Raw genomic sequence first — 22,999 nt, 5'->3', positions numbered from 1 at the left:
ATCTGCAATGATTAATTGATTAGTTGTCAACACTTAAATTCATTGCCAACTATTTTTAAAGACATAATATCTAATTCTTTGATTTCACCTTCTCAGAATTTGAATATTTTCTGGCTTCATTCAACAATAAATTGAACATATTTCAGCTGTTGATAAAACAAGACATTTAAACACATGACCTTGGCCTTTGTGAAACAGTGATTAAGATTTTTCATCATTTGACATTTTACAAACCAAACAACTAATCAATTAATCAAGAAAGAGATTGGCAGTTGATGAATAATTACAACAATCATTAGCTGCAACCTTACAAATAGCAACAGACTGACTTAAACTACAGACACAATTATATCAAATGTACATTTCAATTATAACAATAAGAATATAGGTTAAAATAATGGTAAAAGGACAAAGTACAAGTAGTTTTTGAACAGACTGAAGTGAGAGCTGGAGGTGAAGTGGGGACACAGAGGTGAGTTTCAGCACCACCTGCCGGTCAGATTTAAATAGTGCAGCCCTACAGCGTCCCGTTGTGCCAAACTCTCGTTTTTAAGTGCGTTTTCGCCGGTTAGATTCAGATTCACATCATTATTTTCTCTGATAGATCGTCACCTACTTGATAAACCAGAACAATCAGGGCCGGAATGAAAAAGGAAGAGTTGTGGTGAGTTTCGGTGTCGTTGTGGATCACATGAGCTGCATTCATGTGACTGATTCACGTGGTTCCAGGAATATATGAACGAGAAGTAGGTCCGTTTCTCAATCACAGACTTTGTTGACCAGTGAAGAGAGAGGAAGCTGAAGCTGAAGATTTAAGAGAGAGGGAGAGCGATACGAGACACAGGTAACTGATTTATTTTATGTTTTTGTCCTTAACAGTAAAGCGGCCTCAGCTTTTCATGCTCCTGTTGTTGGCTGTTAGCAAACTGTTTACACCGTGAGTTAGCAGTTAAGCTAGCCTAGCTACCAAAATAAATTACACTTTACATAAACCAATATAACAAAAACAGTGTGTTCAATCAATATTTTGGACTGACATCGAAGGATTGATACAAAGAGCAGTTTGTAAGTCCTCTTTATAGCAGTTATTTGTTTTCGTAGCTCAAGTGGTACTGCGGTCAAGCCAGCCGTCTCTTCTTATTGCGAAGTCAAGCCAGCCGCTCCAACATTTCAAGTGCTCCCGTATTGCAGACTTTATGGTAAATTCACGGTCGCGGTTGAGAAAGCTAGCGCTAGGATGCTACGGCGTGGACCAACTTCCGGTTTTCATAATAAAATGTGGGTTTTATGTATAAGGCAGTAAAAAGAGACGTGTCAGTGTGATCCTGCACAGATTTTGAATCATTGTGTCATATAACCTAGGGGATATAGTACTATGACCCTGCACTGATTTGGGGCCTTTAGGTCACATGACCTGGATGCTATTGAGCTAAATTGCTAATATTTATAGTAAAAAAAATATTAAAAATGAGACAAATGTTACAATGGAATAAAAAGAGGTGTATCTCAACCAGTCAATGTAGTACTATGGATCTGCACTGATTTTGGGCCTTTTCATGTGACCTAAAGGCTCCAAATCAGTGCAGATCCATAGTACTACACTGGCTGGTTGAGATGCACCTCTTTTCATTCCATTTTAACGCTCATGATATTTTTAATTCATTTTTTACTGTAAATATTAGCATTTTATCTCAATAGCTTCTAGGTCATGTGACCTAAAGGCCCCAAATCAGTGCAGGGTCATAGTACTATATCCCCTAGGTTATATGACACAATGATTCAAAATCTGTGCAGGATCACGCTGACAGTCTCTTTTTACTGCCTTATACATAAAAACCCACATTTTATTATGAAAACCGGAAGTTGGTCCACGCCTTAGAATCCTAGCGCTAGCTTTCTCAACCGCGACCGTGAATTTACCATAGTCTGCAATACGGGAGCACTTGATAATGTTGGAGCGGCTGGCTTGACTTCGCAATAAGGAGAGACGGCTGGCTTGACCGCAGTGAGTCAATTTATTTAAACACGCCTAACTATCTCATGTATTAAAGATTAAAAGTCTTAGAAATGATGAATGACGGATGGTGTAGGCGACATCTCAATTTAAAGAAAGCAAGAAACTTAAACCCAGTAGTTAAAATGAATAGGAAACATGATACTGAGCTGCAGTGACACATCAGGGGAATGGAAAGTGAAAGCAGGTTTTTAGGGGAGCTGCAGGCAGCCATTACATCCTAGACAAAAGGAAGGGCTTAGACTTCTTTTATTGAGTTTTATTGAGTACAGCAGAGGTTCAGAGGAGGCGAGGTAAAGCTGTATGAACTGGAATTGATGGGTCTTTGTGTAAAATGACCATATACTTCTCTGCAACACAGTATCCAGTCCAGAACTGCTCCCATCAGTGCAAAAGAAAAGGAAATGAAGTTGGTGTTGTTTTATGTTTGCAACCACTTGTAAGCAAAACTTCCCTTGACCATTTTTAACTATTGAGTAACTCAGGCCAAGGAATGTTGAGATAAGTTTTATCTGTCAGTAGACAAACAGAACAAACCCACCAGATTTATAGGGCAGTATTACCATGACTTTATGACACCTTGTTGATATACAAGTGCAGTAGGGCTGCATGATATGGTAAAGAAGAATCGTATTGCAATTATTTTTGACATATTGCCATATGAGTCATTATTAGTGGGAGTCATTTTTGCATCACACTGTTTATTTTCACTGAAAAAGAAACTGATGGTGTGACATCTGTTGGGGCCAAACAAGCCTGTGACATTTCTGCAGCATTACACTTCTTCATTATAACACTTTTCCATCTCACATTTTCCCTTTATTAGAAAAGCAAAAGAGTCTGTCAGTCCATCCATCTGTCCATCGTGTGTGTATGTGTTTTATAACATGGGAAGGAATGTTACAGAATATTGTTTTGCCCCACCCAGAGTATGTTTTTTTTTTTTTTTTTAAACGTGATTCCTGTAGTTTGGACATTATTAAAGGTATTCTTTTCCCAGAGGTATCTATCAATACTGATCAATGTTTGTCACATTCAATGTAGATTTCAAAAACAACTGGATAAGACTATAAAGAGAAGATAGAGTAGCTAAACTGTGTTTAAAGAAACAGAGGTCCCCTCCAGCTGAACTCCAGTGTTGTAGGACTTATCATGTGAAGATGATTGGTTCTGCTTATGCAGCAGTTTGTGAGGAACTTACTTTACCACTGACTCATCCATTTCTTTCTTCATCTTAAACCTCCCACAAAGAGGAAAAAATTACTCATCAGAAAAAAAACTGTCATAGTGCTGTCAGATAATTTACAAGATACAAGACCTCTGCCATAGAAAGACCTCAAACCCCTTTACTATATGACTCAGCAGGTTAATCTGTCTTCTGTGAGTTTTGCCATGACATTGTGTTTAAAGTAACTGATATGAGACTGATTCATTTTGGGCAGTCAGGGTGCTGGTCAACACTTTCACTTCTCCAAATGATTGTTTCAGCTGTGTGTGTGTGTGTGTGTGTGTGTGTGTGTGTGGTCCAACCACTTCTCTAGAAACTGCACAAATAACCTTGTTTTGTCAATTACACAATTACAGAGAAGCAAAGACGAGTGATTGGGGTTTGCCATCTGGTGCTTCAGTGTGATTTCAGGGAACAGATGTCATTGTGTAAAAGGGAATTTGCTATTCCTCCTTCCTTCTGTGTACGTTTTGCTTATGATGATTTATCGGCCCTCAGTCATGTGATATCAAACCAGTTTTGCTGGACGTCATGTGTTATCCGTCTCTCAGAGGTGTTTTCAATGGATTCTCTCCTGCGTTTTCCGTTTGGAAGCAGAACACGTCTAAACAAGTGTGCTGATTTTATCAAACAAAACTGGCTCATGAGTTGATCAAATAAGAACAGAATCACTGAATCTTTTTTTTTTAAGTCAACATTTTTACCCTTATCTCTTTCTGACACCTTTATTCTCCACTCAGGTTTAATTATCATCATCTGTTGTCCTTTAATCAAGGCCATCAGGGTTTGAAGCTGCGTACAAGTTCATCCCATCGTGTTTATAAAGACACGGTGTCTGCACTGGTATTGATTTTGCTGGACTGGAAGCATCCTGCTCATCCTGAGCTCACTTGCTCTCCCTAATGAGTCCTCGCCTCTGCATTTCACATCTGATAATGCGCTAACTGTATGCCGTTGAGAGGGAACTAGAACCGTTTGGAGCATGCACTTATCTAAATATATAAAGAGAGTGCATACAGTTGCATTGTGGGCGGCATTTTTCTGCAGTATGAGGAAGTATGAAGACATCTTAATATTTTTGCTTGTGTTTTATAGTGAGAACTGAAACCCTGCCTAATTACAGATGAGGAAACAACACTGACAGTCTTCTACACTTAAATGATAGATTTTAAAGACTTGCTCTGAGCAAATGCATTACGTATTAACTCTGAAGAATTAGTGGAAATTGCTGAACTGTTTGTATATGTGTGCCTGCTGATGCAGTGTGTTTAACCACTGGAAAAGTCTCTGATAAGCATGACTGAGAATAAGAGGGTTCTCTCTGCTCTCTGTGTACTCTGTGCGTGCATGTTCCACTTGTAGGTGTAACCAAAGTGACATTTAGTCACCTGTGAAAACTATTTTATCAGCCTAGTTTCAGGAGTGTACGTAAGTGGGGAATGATATTTTTTTCGTTTTGTGTGTTTTCAGTAAGTTTTCTTATCTTCTTATATAGATTATTGTATGTACACTTACTGAGGGTTAAGTACTGCACATTTGTTGTAGTAGCTCTCTTTGGGTGTTTTCTCTTTAGCCCCTCATCAGTTAAGTTGAGAAAACTCAAAATGCATGCTTTACCTGGAATTGAAACAGAGTCGGTGTTTGTTATATTTTAACATTACATGATCATGGTGAGCAGAATTTACATAATGTAATTGCCATCAAATTGAAATTACCCATTCAGGTATAATTTGTAATGTGAATTACAAATAATCTTGTCCTCTTGGTGTTATTTTTTTTTTTTTAGTCAAAATGTGGCATGCAGCCCTCCTGTTATTGGCCAGCTTGTCTGTGAGCCAGGCCAGACCCCACCTCAAACCCCTGTCCAGTGAGATGGTCAACTACATCAATAAGGTTAACACTACATGGAAGGTGAGGGTTTTTTTTATGCTGTTGTTGTCGTTTTTGTCTTAGGTTGGATGTTTTAGTCAAATATAACCTATTAAACCCACTGACACAATCTCCCTCCATTCTTGCAGGCTGGTCACAACTTCCATAATGTTGACTTCAGTTATGTTCAGAAACTCTGCGGTACGATGCTGAAGGGACCTAAACTGCCTGTCATGTGAGTCTCGCTCATACTCGGGTTGCTTACATATCAGCGACATTGAGTATTTGCTGTGTTGTACATCCCATCATTCACCCACTCTCAACCAGTGGGCCGCAGTGGCAGTGGCGCTGCCAAATGGTTAGATTAATCAACGGTTATATTAAAATTAATTCACAGAATGTTTTCTTGGATGCAGTGACACAAAATGGATCAGTTTTTGAAACTAAAAATGATGTGATTTATAATGGCTAAAACCATCAAGCTACAAAAACACTTAAACACAAAGCGTCTGCGATGTGTTGGGAAACCAAAGACTATTTCCTAAGAAAATGGGATGGGTTTACAACATTAACAACTCAGCCAAAAGCCACTTTGAAGGCCAGCTATATGGTTACTGCTCAGAGGAAGTCATTTTCTCTCTCTCTCTCTCTCTCTCTCTCTCTCTTTTTTTTTTTTTTTGTTGTTGTTTGTTTTGTTTTGTTTGGTCACATTATGTTTCTAATCTTCTTCTCTCCTGCTGTAATTATACATACACTGTGTACATTTGTATGTACTTTGAAGAAGAACGGGAGGTTTCAGTGTTAGAGCAAATCTCTGTACCCCACTTGCTCACTACTAACAGAAAAGTACATCAAATCTGCTTACGTTGTAGTGGTAAGTCAGCGCACATTAAGGCTCTGTAATGCTGTTTTTCTCTGCAGGGTTCAGTATGCTGGAGACATCAAACTGCCTAAAGCGTTTGACGCCAGAGAGCAGTGGCCCAACTGCCCCACTCTGAAGGAGATCAGAGACCAGGGCTCCTGTGGATCTTGCTGGGTGAGATAAAAACTCAATGCTCAATTGATATTCAATATTTTTTGAAGGTTTTTTGATTATTTTGATCCTGTGTACACCAGTGTTTCAGAGAGCTTTGCAGCAACACCCTGTATCCTTAGAACCCACTCACCTTCCGGGTTGTATTTGTGCACCTTTGACATGTCTTGGTTCTTCTACTCACAGGCTTTTGGTGCTTCAGAGGCGATATCCGACCGCTTGTGTATCCACAGTAATGCCAAGGTCAGCGTCGAGATCTCTGCAGAGGATCTGCTGACCTGCTGTGACAGCTGTGGCATGGGGTGAGATACAGTCATGTATGAAAAGTTTACCAAGAAGTGGGATTCAGAATCGGTATTGGGAGAGAAAAAGTTGGATTGTTGCCTTTCCGATGTTGTACAGTCTGAACATTTTGGAGTTGCAGGCAGGTAGTACATAGTGCTCATCTGTAAAAGAGGAAAAAAAGCTTAGTTTTTCACTTGGCTTTTTAGATGTAATGGTGGTTACCCTTCAGCTGCGTGGGACTTCTGGACAAAAGAGGGACTGGTTTCTGGAGGCCTCTATGACTCCCACATTGGTGAGTTTTATGTGTCAGTGACTCCTACAGTGGTACACGTGTGTTGCGTCAACAATTTTGACACCGTCTTTGTGTCCACAGGTTGTCGTCCCTACACCATCCCCCCCTGTGAGCATCATGTGAATGGCAGCAGACCCCCCTGCACTGGGGAGGGTGGAGACACGCCCCAGTGCCTCTACCAGTGTGAGGCAGGATACACACCGAGTTACAAAGAGGACAAGCACTATGGTAAGACAGGCAGAAGAAAAAAAACCTAGAGGAATAACATTTAAGGTGTATTTTGAGCCAAATCTTAATTAGCACAGCTTTGTACATACATGCAGCGCGGAGCAGGATCCTAACTGAAGGTGTGTTGCAGGTAAAACGTCATACAGCGTGCTGTCAGATGAGGAGCAGATTCAGTATGAGCTATACAAGAATGGCCCAGTAGAGGGAGCCTTTACCGTCTATGAAGACTTTCTGCTGTACAAATCTGGTAAGAACACACTCACCGTTCACAGACAATACTAAACACTTGTACACTGAGCACAGAGTGAACGCTGACTATGGATTTTACTGATTTTATAAAATGTTTCTGATGTACTCGCATGCACTTGAACTCCTAATGACCCCCTCTATTGTGTTTTTTACCTTGTTTTTTTTTTTTTCTCAGGTGTGTATCAGCATGTGTCTGGGTCTGGTGTGGGCGGCCATGCCATCAAAATCCTAGGCTGGGGGGAGGAGGATGGCGTTCCCTACTGGCTCTGTGCCAACTCCTGGAACACTGACTGGGGTGATAATGGTGAGAAGACACGTTTTACTTCTTTTAACTAACATTCATACAATGATAGTCTGTCTGTATTATAAACTGTCGCCCTCCTATTTACATGCATTAATGGAGTGGAGTATTAAAAACCCTTCAGTTTATGAAGTCTGATTGACCAGTTGCAGTCTTGAATGACCGCAATACAGTGTTACAAATACTTAAAGATACAACCTCCAAAAAGACATTTTTTAAATCATAGATTGTAGTAGAGCTGCAATTATTAGCTTATCAGAAGAAAATTAGTTGCAAACTATTTTGATGATGTATTTATTAAATTAATTTGAAAAATTTTTAAGCAAAAATGTTCCAGCTCAGTAAATTTAAGAATTTACTGCCTTTCTTTGTCATTTAAAATAGACGTTGGCGTCTGGAATGCTGGTTGGATAAAAGAAATTAATTTGAAGACCTCAGTTTGGGGGCTGAGAAATTGTGATCAAAATTTTTCAGATTAAAAAAAATATATTTTTTTTTACATTTTATTGATTAGATGATTAATTCTGAATATAATAGACAGATTAATGGATAATGAAAATAATTGTTAGCTGCAGCCCAAGACTGTACAGGTGTATCCAGTAAATCTTTCAAACTTGATACAAATCATGCTTCTGAATTCATCTGCCAACTCACAAGTTATTTTGCATTTGTGCTGTATGGATGGATTAGTCAGATTTTATGCTTTGTACAACATTAAAATCATGCATACAGCTTACCACATGGATAAATTCATGATCTAAATCAAACTTTTTTTCAAAATTAGTTGTTTCAATGCTCAAGTACATTTCAGCTGTTACTATCTTTGCATTTTGGTGTTTTTTCATTTTAATCAAATTATATGAATAACTTTATGCAACAGATTAAATACCAGTAGGTCAACAATTCCATCATGCATCGCTACGTCAAACTCCTGGGACTGTATGTACCTAGACATGAAGATATTAGTGTTTAAACTCTCCTCTGGTCTGTTTTTGCTCCTCAGGATTCTTTAAATTCCTGCGTGGATCAGATCACTGTGGTATTGAGTCTGAGGTTGTGGCAGGGATTCCCAAATAAAATCTAAGGTAAGACAACAAAATAACACGTAATGTAATGTCATAAACCAGACTGCGTTGCACAGATTTGTAATTTTGCATGAGCCTCACAGCTCTAAAATGACTGTTTCTCTGTACCACCACAATAGCTGCCATTTAAAGTTTTTTTTTTTTGTTTTGTTATGTGGTTTGTTCCTTACTGACTGTGTTTTTCTCTTGCAGGTTTTGAGCTGCAGGTTCCATTGCATAATCACTAGAGGGCAACACACTAAGCTTGCCTGCTCTGGAAGTCTGATTTAGTTCAGCTGCTTCTAGTCCTTGTAGTTAAAGCCCACTGATTACCTTGCACACACGGTATGCAACTTTCTTTTGACAGTAGACAGGAAAAACACAAGACCATCATTTATGTGGACTAGCAGATGACGTATGCCAGAATGTGCCTGAGCACAAATCACCATTGTTGAGTTGTTTTTTTTGTTGTTGTTTGTTTTGTTTTTTTGTGAATGAGCTGCTGTGAGTTTGAGTTCCTTCGCCTCTTATAGCAATCAAAAGGTTGCTCGGGATGAAAATGTTTTTAAGACGCATTTCATTTTATCTCAGGTGATTTGAAGCACTCTGTCACTGTTGTAGAACTGAACTTGTCCCACTGTTGTCACATTTATTCTGCACTAGTGGAAAGTGTCTTAGGTCATGATAGAATGAAATTTCAAGACTCTGCCTAATGCAACAGAGAAGGTCAGTTCATTGGATTTTTAATGATCATAGCTTTCATATTGATGTTTTTATCCAGCATTGTTTCTTAGCAACAAATGTCACTCCATTATGCCACGATGCATGACACTCATTGTAATCGGTGCCTGTAAGTGTTTTAAAATTTATCAGATGAAAAATCAGATGAGCAATGTGACCTTTTTTTAATATGGTTTGAATGGAATGTTTTTATGTTCTGCCTGTATTGATCAAAAATATTGGCACATAACTGTTCTGAATAAACAAATAAATAAGACAAATTTTTGTTCCCAGTATGGTGTTGTACTCTTGAATGTACTTGCTGGCATGTTAAACTTGCACTATTTTTTTTTAAGCCTCCCAGACCTGATGGGATTGAATCACCAAGAAAATAAGAGATTAGATGTGATAGACGAATGGATAAGTACTTGTAAGTTAAAAAAAAAAATGTAATGGTAGGTGATAACCATTTTAGGTTTCTGCTGCATCAAAATTTTATTCAAGACGGGTAATAAAACTAGGACACTGACAGTAAATGGGTGGAACTTTAGTGGCAAATTTTCAATCTACAGCAGTTATTTTTTATTTGAGCAAGAATAGCTAGGAAAAATGTTTAGACTTTCTGGACAAGTTGTACTTGATGATAGGAAGCAGGATGCAAGCTAAGATGCAAGAACACTTGCAAGTATGATTTTCTCTTTGTTCCTATAGTTTAATGTTTGAGCTTCACTGTACAGAATGATGTATGTGCAGTTTGGCACTACAAGTTGTTTTCATGTTTCTCTGCTGAAAGTGGAAAGTTCCTCTGTGCTCACTGAGATTTTTAAAGGGTGGGCCTGTGAGCATGATTTGTGACATCACAAATACTTTACAAGTCAATATACAGATGTGTTGTACAAACTTGAAGCCACCAGTGCACAAATACTGAGAATAGACTACACTGAAGTAGCAGACGCCTTATGTCCAGGAGGAAAACTGTAGAAATGAACAAAATTCACATATACATAGTTTATTTATTTATTTATTTATTTTATTGTGGTATAAAGGAGAAGATTATTTTTTTAATGTGGAAGTTACACTGTTTTGCAGAAAAAAAACATCTGAAACAGTTTGAAAAGATCAGAATAGGTGCTCTAAGCCAGTGGTCGTCAAGTTCCCTTGATGTTTTCTTGTAGTGCTTTGAAATGTTCTGTCCCTCCTCCGCATATGAAAGATTGAGCTCAGTCTCAGATTTATATCTTGTACTTCTTAATTTAAAAAATATATTTAAAATATACATACATTTAATTAGTGGAAATATGATTTAAATATGTTTTCATTACATTAGTTGAGTAGTTATATCTTGTGCATCATAAAGTCGTCCAACAGATGGCGCTATTTGTCATATTAAGGCTAAATGGCTACGCCTCAGCTGCCTGAAGTCCAGCTCCGCCCATATTCGAGTCTGCCCCATTCCGCTTGCCGTAGTGAGGGGCTGTTGGATGTGGTGCAAATATTTTAAGTACACGTTTAATATGTCTTCTGCATGCCTACATTTCATTTGTGCTGTTCTTTTACTTAAATAAGTAGAAGTGTAAAAAATTAATTATTTCAAGAGTGGTGAGGGGTACATGGATGAGGAAAAAAAAATGAGAACCTCTGCTGTAAGCTTCGCCTTTTCCGCCTTGCTGTCAGCAAAAAGCAAAAACAAACACTCCCCCTTTGTAGTAGAATAAAAGTTGTTCGTTTTGTACACAGGCGTTCCTACAAAATATCCAACCAACATTGCTTCAGTATAACGGGCAAAAGGGGCCTGCTTTACAAAGAAAGTATAGACGATAGTTGTTCACAGAAGCTATAACACAAATGAAGTGGTGTTGTTTCGAAATGATATCTAAAATCCAGGGTTCTGCTTCGTATTCGTCCAGCTAAAACGCATCCGGGACACTCCGGTTCACAAAACAAACAACACAACGCAACACACGGCTCTTCGCTTGCAGAGCGGGCGGAGAGCGCTTGTTCATAACTGACAGTGTGAGCCTCCGTAGCCAGCTCAGCAGCCAGCGATGGAGGGGGGAGGAAGGGTTTCGTGGATGAAATATGGGCCTATTGTGTCCTTGTTCGTGGTTCTTTTGGCCGTATGGTTCCGGTCTCCCCAGAATGCAGTCCTGGACGACCGGCTGGACACCGTCCTGTCCTCTCTGCTCCGGGCTGAACGCAAAGTCGGCATGAATAACGTCGCCAGACCGAGAGTGGCTGTTGGTGAGTGAGTTAAAGCTAGCTAATGTTAGCTACCCTAATGTTAGGGGCTTATGGAGTTTCTGGGTTAATAATCGGTTAGTTATGCAATGAAGTGAATACGCTCCTTCAGATATTCAGTTAATAGCTGACTAAAAAAACAATATGAAATTAGATTCTTTTTAAAAATACACTTACACCAAAATTGGAATTGAATTAAGTTGGTTAAGTCCAGGTTCATTTTGCTTAATTTTCTCAAACTTTCTGTGCATTGGTTCTTGTCTTTGTTTAGCAACTAACAAGTTAAATGATCCTAACCCCACATAAGGTATAAGGTATTTAATTTTCAGCGGAAACTCAGCTAGAGGTCCAACGTATAATTTTGTCAATTAAACAAAGTATAAAGCTTCCACAATCGCAAAATAAGAAGAAGAAAAAAAAGACACATGCACGTCTTGACATGTACAAAGCTTTAGTGACAAACACTTAAAATATTATTACAGAACAATTCAGTGTTGCAAAAATATTGTTTTCTATTTATGCCCTTAAATTCATCAGAAGAATGTAAGTAATACAACTATATTACAGTTTATGTAAGTGTAAAGTGATTTTATTTTAACTAGGGTTGCAACTTTTGATTAATTCCAATATCAATTAATCTGTTGATTATTTTCTTGATTAATCAATTAGTTGTTTGTCTCAGAAAATGGTGAAAAATGCTGTTTCCCAAAGCCTGAGATGAGGACGGTAAATGTCTTGTTTTGCTCAGAACTCAGATTTATTGAGTTTATTGCCAGAGAGGACTAAAGAAACCAGAAAATATTCACATTTGAGAAGCTGAAATCAGAGAATGTTTGAAGTTGAGTTGTTCTAAGTTATGACTTTTAAAGTCTGTGTAAATTACTGACATTATTAATAATTGAGTATGAAACTGTGAAAAGGCTATAAACCATGTGAACCTTCTGATGGTTTTCCCAGTTTTGTTACCATAAATAAAACAGCTCAGTGTATTCATGGTGTATACAGACTCTAGAGGATTAAACTAAAACAAGTGGAGCATTAGAAATGGTAAAACATAGCAGGGAAAACTGTATCACAAGGTTTGCCAGCAAATTACTGACCAAGTGAAAGTGGGGAAATCTAAGCTAGTGTATGCTGAAGCCAGACCCAATACAGTGGAGTGTAGTTTGAGTAAACTGAGGAAGAGGAGGGTATTATACATACCTTTCCTCTGTCCAGTAGTGCTGTTTATTTCATCTAGACTATTCTGGTGTGAGATAACCCATAGACCTTGTGGTGAGCAGTTTCATTTAGGACCTTCTCAGTCGCTCATCAAACTGTCCCTTTAAGAGGGGTGATCATGACTGACCTGCACAGTCACCAGATCACAGTCCAGATCAGCATTTTGCATGACCAGGAACAGTTTGTTCTGAGCAGAGACCCTCCATCATCAACCAACAGGACACCACATAGACTCTTCCTGGCTATCATCTCTGTGGAGCTGTTCAGTCCAGGCCTGTGTTTGAACTGATAAGGGTCAAAGAGAAGTGGATGAAAACATGGGCGAGATGGTGCCAATAGTCAGACCATGTGTGGGTCAACCATAGTAACTGCTGTCTCCCTCATGCTACTGCAGATAGTAGACTAGATTTAACATGTCCAGTATAAGATGGTGCACTCATCAAATAGTAGAATTATATTGGGATTTAGGGATGCACTAATCACAATTATTATAGTTAAAAACAATATATCCATTGAAAGGCTTGGTAAAATTGTGAGTGGTACCACTTTGGTGGCAAGTGTGCCACAGGTGAAATGTCCAACTGTCAGTTTGGTCTTGCATTGTCTTGCATTGGGTAAGTTGATTAGAATCATTAAAGGGCGGTGTTCTTCACCTGGAGACTAAAAGTTACAAACAGTGAGGTTTCAGCAAACAACATAATTAGCATGATTGACCTCTGTCTTGTCCGATATGATCTAATCCTAAAATCTTGTCCTTTGAACCTAGATGCAAACACAACAGAAGTGATCACCATATCTGTCCAACCTTTACCCAGTTCAACAACAGGCTCAGCCACGCAGTGAAACCTGTGACATTGTAATTAATCAGAATTAGATGTATAACAGTTTTAGAGCTGCAACAATTAATCATTGAATTAATTATTAAATTAATCAGCAACCATTTTGAAAAAAATGATCGATCGGTTTGAGTAATTTTTAAGAAAAAGTCAGTTGAAGACTTTGGGACATATCGCTCAACTTTTTTCACAATTCTTTGACATTTTATAGACTAGACTACATGATTAATCATGAAAATAACTGTCAGATGAATCAATAATGAAAATAAAAGTTTGTTGCTGCCTTGACTACAAAACAATTACAACTACTGGGCTGTTGCATTTCAACCAGAAGTACAATAAATATGGAGCTCTGGTGCTGACTACATGATAATAAATATACACAGGTCAGTTTTTCTTATATTTATAGACACCTATCAGAAACAAAGTGTAGATAGCTATCTCAAAACAGCTCGAAGTCAAGCTATTGTCAGACTGAGTTAAATATTCAAATTCATACACATGCGAGATCCACAGCAAACATTTGCCTTTTGGTTTCTCTTACAGGGTGCCTACACAGAAAGAGGCTGTTGCAGAGCATGTTGGCTTTTGTTCAGGCTTGACAGAAAATGTAGATGCAAGGAGTGCTGAGAATGTTTGATCCAGCAGCTCAAAAAGTATCAATGTGTCAGATGATCTGAGCAGCCATGGTGGCAGACAAATGTTGCAGCAGCTGCGTGCTGTGTGCATTTCTCTCTGCTCAGTTTGCTAAAGCTGCACCCTGGCATTACCTTTCTGTTTGCTCTATTTCTACTGATCAGTTTGACTGCCATGTCTAAAATAAGATGTGTGATACACAGTCTTCTCCCTGTTCTCTTTTCCCTGCAGGCCATCTCTTTATCTGGCCTTTTTGGCCACAGATTTTTATTCATATGCTTGCTTTTATCACATATTTATCTGTCTTTGTTTTTCTTTCTCCCTCATCCACAGGATTTGGAGGTTGTGTTGACTTGATAGTGGATGGAGTATCATTGCTTAATAAGATTGGCCTCCCTTCCACGGACCAGCCCCTACATCATAACTTCATAGAAAATGAAGTGCAGCTGGCTCAGAGCTTTGCCTACTTCTTTGCTCCAGGGGCTGCTGCAGAGTAAGTTCAGAGAATTTATCCTAAATTCACAGTATGATGATATAAATACGTTGGACAAGTGCTCTCTCAAATATTTGAATTCTTTGGTGTTCTCTGTGCTGTGACTGTTAGCTGAGTTTTCCTATTTATATACAAGGCATATCTACATGTGAGTGTATTTGGGTAAGAAAGAGGGCGGTACGTGAAGTAGATGGAGTGTGAAGCCTTGAGATCAGCAAATAGGAAATTTAAAGCGTTTCTCTGTAGCACCCCTCAGGCTACTGTGCTCCTGACTCACTCTGTCTCCCTCACATGCTCTATCACAAACACTCCCATTCAACTGTGACTGTGTATGGGCTTATTCTTAAGATACATACAAATATATACAACCACACAGTCTGTGTTCTCTTTTGTCACCTATTTTTCACATGAAATAGAATAACTAAGTAAAAGCTATAATGTTAAGAGCTCTTGCCCTGGTTAGTGCTCTTCCATTTTTTTGTTTTTGTTGCGGTTTCTTTGTTCATCAGTTAATTGCTGGATAGTCATCCTACAGTATTCTGCATTTATGCTCCTGAACTCATCCCCCGTCTCTTCTCATTAATTGGCGACTGCTCCTGTTCTGACTGTGGCGCCCATGAGCCTGTGTTCACTGTTTGGAACTAACACCCAAAGGCAACTGGCCTTCATAGTGGACAGAAAGGGGGAGGGGATATGTGTGAAAGCGTGAATGAGAGTGATTTGTTTTAAAATCTCAGTTAAATTCAACCATTTCTTATCTGGTTTCTTGTGGAGTTTGGGATTATATATCGGATATCTGCCATGCTGGAGACCATAATTCTGAATCACTTAAGCCAAGAAAATGAGCTAAGTGATATGTGTGAAAATCAGATGAGAAGATTGGGTATGTCTGCCAAGTGCAGACCAGGTCAAACCACACATGATAAATGCTTACTTTGCTCATTGTGCTTTGCTTGCACAGCCCCTGTCAGCTAACTTGTAGTGCAGTTTTTCCATATTTTAAAGAATTAATTGAGATATCTGGCCTGCAACTACACATAGCAGGTCATAAGTGAGGACTGAGAGGAATTTCCTTTGTATCAGTCTATAGGCTACATTGTTTTTATTAAGGGAAATGCTGTATATTATGCCTTTAACCAATATGAGACGTGTTTAACCTGTCTGTTCGCATATGTAAATGTATGTAGCTGAAATACTGTGAAACAGTGTGTTCAGTGTGCTTCTTGAATTTAACTATGTATATTTTTAAGGCAGAGCAAGGAAAATTTGTTTTCCCTGCACGTCATACACAATGTCAATTCAAAATACTTTACAAACTGCACAAAAGAACTACAAGATAAGATAAACTAGAAGAGATGTGTAGAGAAAATCATGTTGGTACTTTCAAGTTCATGTTGCTCAGTCTTACTATTGTGTCTCTATTCTAATTTGTTGCTTTTCTTTTTTCCTGCAGGCGTTTTGTGCTAAATGACACTCTATTCAGTGAACTGGTTGAAGCTTCCCGTGACTTACCTGGAAACAGATGGGCAGTAGGTGGCAATGCCCCAGTAATGGCTGGTCGCATGGCAACCGAGGGATGTGATGTGTTGCTAGGGGGAAGCTTCAGCCCTGATTTTGCCGATGTCCTGTCCCAGCACATTACAGGTATACACATTAACATACTGTTACGACCTTTCAGGATCCATCCATTTTGTCATCTTTACTTCACAAAGTCTTTTCCTGCATTCCTGAATCTCAATCTACTCTTCCTTTTGTTCCCAACCTCCCATTCTATTCCTTCTTTGTTTCTCTTCTTCTGCCCTCTCTACTTTTTATCTGTTTTCCCTTTCCTGTTGTCTTCACTTCCATGTCCCATCTGTCTTTCCAGTGGCAGGTAACATTGTAGAGGAGCCAGACATTCATCTGATCCTGGAGTATCCAGCTGGTGCTAGCTGGGGACACTATACCTCACGTAGAGCCAACAGGTATGTTTTAGTCAAGCATTTGTGACTGAATTTAAGCCAGAGACATATTTTCCACCATAAATAGTAGTTATTTTGTGTGTGTATGTATCCATTTCAGCCTTTACAGTATTTGAAGCTGACTGTGTTTGGCCTTGCTTGTGTGTTTTCTCTGTAGATATATTGTCCACAGTGATGACCATAACCCCTATCTGGCATCCATGGAGAAGTTTGCTGAGAAGCTCAAAGACTTTAAACCAGATTTGCTGGTGGTGGGTGGGCTGCAAATGATGGATAACTTCCCCTTCCAATCAGGTAAGAAGAAATTGATCACAACCGTTAATTTGTTGTTGATTTCCAACATCCAGCAGTAGGGTCTGCTGCTTTGTGTCGCATAAATGAAATGGGATAGTGCTGAACATTTGTCAGTCATTAGTTTTTCACTCAATCCTGTTCAAGTTTGCAGAAATTAAAGGTGTGATTTGGATGGCCTAGTAGCTCAGTTAGTAGAGTGTTTGCCCCATGAACTGTAGCTGTTGGGGCTTTACCACCTGCACTTTTGGTCATGCCAACTCAAACTATTTCCATTACCACTTTTGTCCCACTGAGCTGTGCTGAGTTATGCCCCGAGATGGGCCTACTCTGGAGTGGTGCCAAAGTGGACCCCCTCCTCGCAACTCACGTCTAGGCAGGAGAGCAGAGAGAAGTAGTTAGTAGTTAATCTCTGTGATCTGACGTTTAGTTCCTCTGCTGTGTCGCTGGTTTTATGTTCACTTATCTGCTGTGTTTTACTATCATGCATTTTAAAATCAGGTTACCACTGATGAAAAAAATATATAGGAAGTTTGGTGTTTATCCACCGTTTTACAGCCTCTCAACTCTACCTAATCTGCTCATTGTCAGTGAAAAGACACACAGGTAGCTCTGTTGTAATGGAAATGAAAATCCCTGCTTTACTGGGCTGATGTGCCAAGTCAAAGCGAGTCAAGCCAAGCCAGCACATGAGTATGGAAAAAGGGTACACAAGTCTTCTGCAGGGGCCTATGGCCCTTTGCTGCATGCCATTCTTGCACTCTGTGTGATTTGAAGTAAGCTAACCTCTGATACAAATATACAAATTATCCAATTATTAATGGTAACTCTATTCTGAGTTACACTTTCAGACCAAACAAGGCCTTTTACATTGTGAGTTTCATGCAGAGAACAGAGAAGAGCACCTGAGTGAGTTAAGCACAATTCCTACTAGAATAATAGGCAGAGTAAGTCTTTGGCAATAGTTATTACTACTTACTGATGATTACTAAAGTCAAAACATGCTAAGATGATTGTGTTATGTTAGGGCTGTGATGATGATTACTGTAATACTGCGGCCATGTGATTGAGCTCATTACTGTCATCACAGCAAGTTTTATTTTGAAGACTCAGTCTCATGTTAAGATCAGCTCATTGAGCATTCAGCGCTGTCATGCACGTGAGGCATCTTGGGTTGCCATTAGGTGGCTAACAACAACAACAACAACAACAACAACTGTTTTCAACATGGGAAAAATGGATAAATAACTACAAAAGTAGTTGAAATTATCATTATTGAAGGGATACAATCACTCTGGAACCAATGTTGTAAAGGTACAAGGCTAGTGTTAGCATTAGCTTAATGTTAGCCTTTCTTGCTCAGCTTACTCCCCTCTTCATTTTTTTCAGCATTTAGGAAACAACAGACAACTTTACTTGGTGATGAGAAGTTTAATGACTGACACTCTGTACCCTGGACAGTAAATTTACTGCCAGACTGACACCTTATGGCTAAGTTTAAGTTTCTGCTCCAGTATGAGCAGCACTGTCAGTCTACCGCTCACTCTACTTCACTTGCACGCAGTACACACATTACTCATTGAGGTGAGTGAGGTGGCAAGTACATTTCTTCACCTCAGTTATATTTTGGAACAGGGATTTTAGATGCCTGTCCCCTATGATACATTTGAGTTTCTCTGAAAGATATTACCTGTCTCTCATTTCACAATGCATTTCAATTAAAAACAATGGAGTACTTTAAAATTTGATCAGTACCTGAATATGTGATGTTTGTTGGCTGATATCTGATAATTGAAAATAGGTCAATACCAGTCAATCCATCAAGGTTGTGATATTTGGATTTGTTTTTGAATTTGGATTTTGATGGTTTTTGACAATGACAGAAGCTGAAAGAAGGAAAGTGGGTAGAAAAGGAACAAGACAGGTCGAGTATTAGTCCAACAGGCAGTTTATAATTAACATCCCACTCCATACCTCTATAACCAGACTATTTGTACAACACAACGGCTGTCTCTTATTTTTTTTCCTTTCTCTTTGTCTTTCCCCCATTGTTCCTTCTCATCTCTGTTCTCTGTCTTTCCTCATTTCTCAACCTTCTCTCTCTTGGTCCTGGTCTTGGACATCCTTCCCTCTCACATCTTACCCCTTTTCTGATGTTTTTCAAATCTGCCCCTTAACTAATTTCCACATTACGCCATATTGTCTTATCCATCCTCTTTGTTTGCTCCATTCTCTATTCCCACCACCTTTTCCTGTCATCACTCCAGGTGAGCGGGATGCTCTCCTCTCCCGCCTGGCCGACCTCCTGTCCTCCTCATCTCCACAGATTGGGGTTCATTTTGAGATGGCCAGTTTTGTGGAAGACAGTATAATGAAAGACCTACTTCACTATGTCATCCCCCATGTATGTATGACAGTAGACTTTTTCACAGCAGCCATTTCACAAGAAATAGTAAACACAGGTTTTAGCAATAATATTATTAAACTCTGTTCCATTCTGGTCAAATAGAGTCCTGTTATTGTGTATTTTGGCTCACTGGAGTGGCTCTGCTACATGAAATGGAACAGAACCTTAATTAGTATCATTGGTAACACCTGTGTTTATCCTCCTATTTGATAGAAATATAGCTACATTGGCAAAGTCTAATAAATGAAAAATATAATACATGTTAATTTGCGTGTTTTCCTTAGAATGGCTGGAGAAAAGAATGAAACAACTAAATGTTTATCCCAGAACATTTGAGTTGGGTAGACAAGATATCAGACAAGTAATACCAGGTAGTTTGAAAATAGATTTGCTTAGTTAAATTTTGTTGAATACATTCATAAACAAAACAGCCTGTGGTTCAACCGAAACTGCATTTGTCTTGCTGCATTTACACGCTGATAAATTAGAGTTTGCTAAATCTCTTGCTCAGTATTGTCTTACTGTATTAAAAAAATGCCAGATTGACAAAAGTGAGAAACATAATTAAAAACCATTATACATGTAGAAAAATACATGTTCTGGCCCTGACACTGCTACTAAATAATTATTTAGTAGTAAATAATTGTATTAATTGTTATTAATAATTAAAAAGTAGTGTGTGTGTAGCCACAGCCTCTTATCACTATTATGCTGCTGTAGAACTCGTTTTCCAGAAGTTTCTACAAACACATGAAAATCATACTGTTGCATAGTTTCCTACATTGTAATCAGCAGAGCAAGTGTAATTTAGTCCTTTCAGCTCTGCAAAGTATGACGTACGAGTATCATTCACCTGATGCAGAACTACCTTTAAAGATCAGAACAAACTACACTTTCCATGTTGATCCCAGAATAATATGTCCAACTGTGACAGTGTGGCTTTGGTTTGCTTTTTTTCCCCCAAGATGCACAGTGTATTTAAATTCAGATCCTGAGTTTAATCCCTCATCTTGATTCTACTTTTCCAGGCGGACTCTTTAGGGATGAATGAACAGGAGCTTCCCAACCTGCTGAGTTTACTTAAAGGCTCCAACATCACAGTATTGTCAGACCCAAACCCCCGTGTAGCTACTGTCCTCGACCAGATGAGGGAGGTCTATCGCATTCTGAACCAGCGCTACAAGGATGCCACTGCAGAGAGCAACACAAACAGTGCTGAGGTTAAGCCACTGACTCGGCTCCATGTCCACACGCTGGCGTTTCAGGCCATGATTGTAACACATGGCTCTCAGTGGAAGAACACCATGTCAGCCACTGCCAAGGCCTCTCTCACAGCTAACCGCCATGTCTGTGGCTCTAATGACATTGACCCCAGCAAGGCGAGGCTCATCATGGATGACTCCTTCTCTGTTAGCCGGCAGGAGGGCAGCCAGCGCATCCCTCTGCAGGAGACAAGGCCCGTCAGCTGCTGGGACGAGGAGGACTACGAGATTTGCGTAGCTCCAGTGCTGGTGTGCACTGAGGTTTACCAAACTGCAGGTGGAGGGGACAACATTTCAGCTGCTGGCCTAGTGCTGCAGATCTAGAGAACATGCTATATGGTCTATCTGTGTGTTGTGCTAACTAGATGTTGGCCAACAATTTAACTCTGGAAACTTGATTTAGGTGTGATGCAAAGTAGCCGATGTGGCAAACACGAAACTGATTGTGAAATATGTGAGGCTAATGCTGCCACCCTTACAGCTCCTAGCCCAGGTGGACCATAAGGAAAACTGATTGTTATCATTCATAGGAGTCAGATAATGGGGTACAGTGGTTTTCAGTGAGGTTCAACCAGCAGATTCAAAATGTATTGGCGCAGTTTTGACTATTGAGGTAGGTGCAGTGAAAAGCCAGTCAACTCAAACATTACAGTTTTTTAAACTGACTGAAGTCGTATCATTTGCAGACTTTCTCCATTTAGTTCTGTCTGTATGTGTGTTAGGGCATCACTTTTTTTAATCCCTCTTGTGCTGCAGTGCAAGTAGCAAGTTGGAGTCATACAGTAGTTTCATGGTTCCCTATTTCATATACAGTCTGTGGTTTAAGCAAGTTATTACCACCTGCACTCTCCTCCTCCAAAACTTGAAGTAGTCTGAAGCAGATTGCCTGCAGGTGTCAAGGATACCACAGTTACATGAGCTCAAGACAAGTGCAGTATTACACACTGACATATGAGTCCCACTCTGTAAGTTGATCAGTTTTTTATAAACGTTATCCTGAAATCAAGCCCACTGCTCCAAAAATACACACTCTGGAGTTTGTGTTCAGTGGCTGCCTGCCTTACTGCCTGCCTTACTGCCTGCCAACCTCCATTAACATATTGCTCAATTCAACTGTTATAAACTACTACTCCTTCTGCAAGATTATTAATCATGTCCAACCAGAACCACATCATACTGCCCTGCTCCGTCTTACTTTGACTTAACACACCCAGCATCTGTGCCAAGTCATTGTAGCCCATCATCTGACTCCTGTCCTCCTCTCCTTCTCCAAGGCCTTAAAAGACTTGGCCTTCGGTCAGGATGAGATAAAGAGGGATGAGGTTTGGATGAAGTCATAAGACATCCAGATTGTTTTTAAAGAGCCACACTCAGTATTCTGTGGCATGGTGTTTTTGATTTGTGGAAGTTTTGACAAAACTACTGTAGGATACATCTTGTTTATTATTTTACCCTGTGGTTCTACTATGCAACAAACTTATACACAGAGTTGTGTAATCACTGAAATGGCTGGGGGTTATTTACGTGTTGTCACCTACTTAAAGTCTACAGGTTTAACCAGTAAACAGGGCTTCGAGCTCCCCCTGCCTTAAAGCATTTGTAGTTTCAGGAGAACCAACCCAAAGCTGTCAAGTCACATCTGAACTTTTTTAAATGAGAAGGCTCTATTCTGCCTCTTCCCTCTCCTATCTTATTCTCAAAGCCGATGAAAGATTTAGAGAAGAAAGCTAGTGAGGTTAGCAGTCACCTCCCGTTCTTCCTAAAATATGTGAAAAATGTGGTTTGGTGCAGTTGATTTGTTTTTAAGATCGTCATTCCTCTGTGTATCAGTTGCAGTGCAATAATGCAAAACAATGTCAAGAGACCACCATTGGTAGCTGGATATGATGTCAAAAATTTCCTCTCTACCTCCATGTACTTTTTGTTTCACCTTCTTTCTTTCTCATTGTCTTTTCTCTTCCACGTCAAACTAGGCTCTAATCAGTTGTATTTCTTCTTCGTTCCTTCCCCCATCTTGTTTCCATTTATGGCTGTTTTAAGGACCAAATAACCAGTGTGGACTGCTGCTGATAAAATTGCTGCAAAGGAAATGTTACTGGCAGCCAGTTGTCACATTCTCTCATGATATAATGCCACTTCTGTTAGAATGAGGGCGGTTAGCAACATGAAATTATGATGATTTGGGGTTGCTAACCATGAATGTCCTTAATCTGTGGACTGTGCAGACAGTGTAATATTTTAGTCTACATTTTACTTGAAGGAGGATTAGAAGCCAGATTTCCTTCACTTTTCATGCCCAACAAGTATGTCAAAGCCACTACTTTGTGAATTTCCTTCTCATAAGGTAATGGAATTGAAATTATGGCCTCTA

The 22,999-nt window shown here is 39.4% G+C and overlaps 2 protein-coding genes across 2 annotated transcripts; both read left to right on the top strand.

Moving 5' to 3' along the window:
• Positions 1-562: 562 nt before the first annotated feature.
• ctsba (cathepsin Ba) lies at positions 563-9,576 on the top strand. The gene is made up of 11 exons (XM_084719117.1): positions 563-844; positions 5,029-5,153; positions 5,261-5,346; positions 6,033-6,147; positions 6,331-6,446; positions 6,636-6,721; positions 6,803-6,949; positions 7,080-7,196; positions 7,374-7,502; positions 8,503-8,584; positions 8,777-9,576. The coding sequence occupies exons 2-10, from the start codon at positions 5,034-5,036 to the stop codon at positions 8,574-8,576; spliced, it is 990 nt and encodes a 329-aa protein (XP_084575243.1). The 5' UTR covers positions 563-844; positions 5,029-5,033; the 3' UTR covers positions 8,577-8,584; positions 8,777-9,576.
• Positions 9,577-11,231: 1,655 nt separating this feature from the next.
• On the top strand, positions 11,232-22,510 carry adpgk2 (ADP-dependent glucokinase 2). Its single transcript, XM_084719104.1, has 7 exons — positions 11,232-11,524; positions 14,548-14,707; positions 16,161-16,351; positions 16,575-16,671; positions 16,826-16,962; positions 19,227-19,363; positions 20,395-22,510. The coding sequence occupies exons 1-7, from the start codon at positions 11,329-11,331 to the stop codon at positions 20,950-20,952; spliced, it is 1,476 nt and encodes a 491-aa protein (XP_084575230.1). The 5' UTR covers positions 11,232-11,328; the 3' UTR covers positions 20,953-22,510.
• The last annotated feature ends 489 nt before the right edge of the window (positions 22,511-22,999 follow it).

The sequence above is a fragment of the Lutjanus erythropterus genome, chromosome 1 (genome assembly GCF_056507025.1).
Source record: "Lutjanus erythropterus isolate fLutEry1 chromosome 1, fLutEry1.hap2, whole genome shotgun sequence".
NCBI classification, from domain to species: Eukaryota; Metazoa; Chordata; class Actinopteri; order Lutjaniformes; family Lutjanidae; genus Lutjanus; species Lutjanus erythropterus.
The sequence above is the reverse complement of the archived record's forward strand: the minus strand, read 5'-3'. Positions and strand labels throughout refer to the sequence as shown.

Bases quoted from the DNA above. Each gene is read 5' to 3' on its own strand.
- ctsba (XM_084719117.1), top strand. From the start codon at position 5,034: ATGTGGCATGCAGCCCTCCTGTTATTGGCCAGCTTGTCTGTGAGCCAG. The intron at 5,154-5,260 runs GTGAGGGTTTTT...CCATTCTTGCAG, and splicing joins AGGTTAACACTACATGGAAG to GCTGGTCACAACTTCCATAA. The intron at 6,950-7,079 runs GTAAGACAGGCA...GGTGTGTTGCAG, and splicing joins CAAAGAGGACAAGCACTATG to GTAAAACGTCATACAGCGTG.
- adpgk2 (XM_084719104.1), top strand. From the start codon at position 11,329: ATGGAGGGGGGAGGAAGGGTTTCGTGGATGAAATATGGGCCTATTGTG. The intron at 14,708-16,160 runs GTAAGTTCAGAG...TTTTTCCTGCAG, and splicing joins GCTCCAGGGGCTGCTGCAGA to GCGTTTTGTGCTAAATGACA. The intron at 16,672-16,825 runs GTATGTTTTAGT...TTTTCTCTGTAG, and splicing joins ACCTCACGTAGAGCCAACAG to ATATATTGTCCACAGTGATG.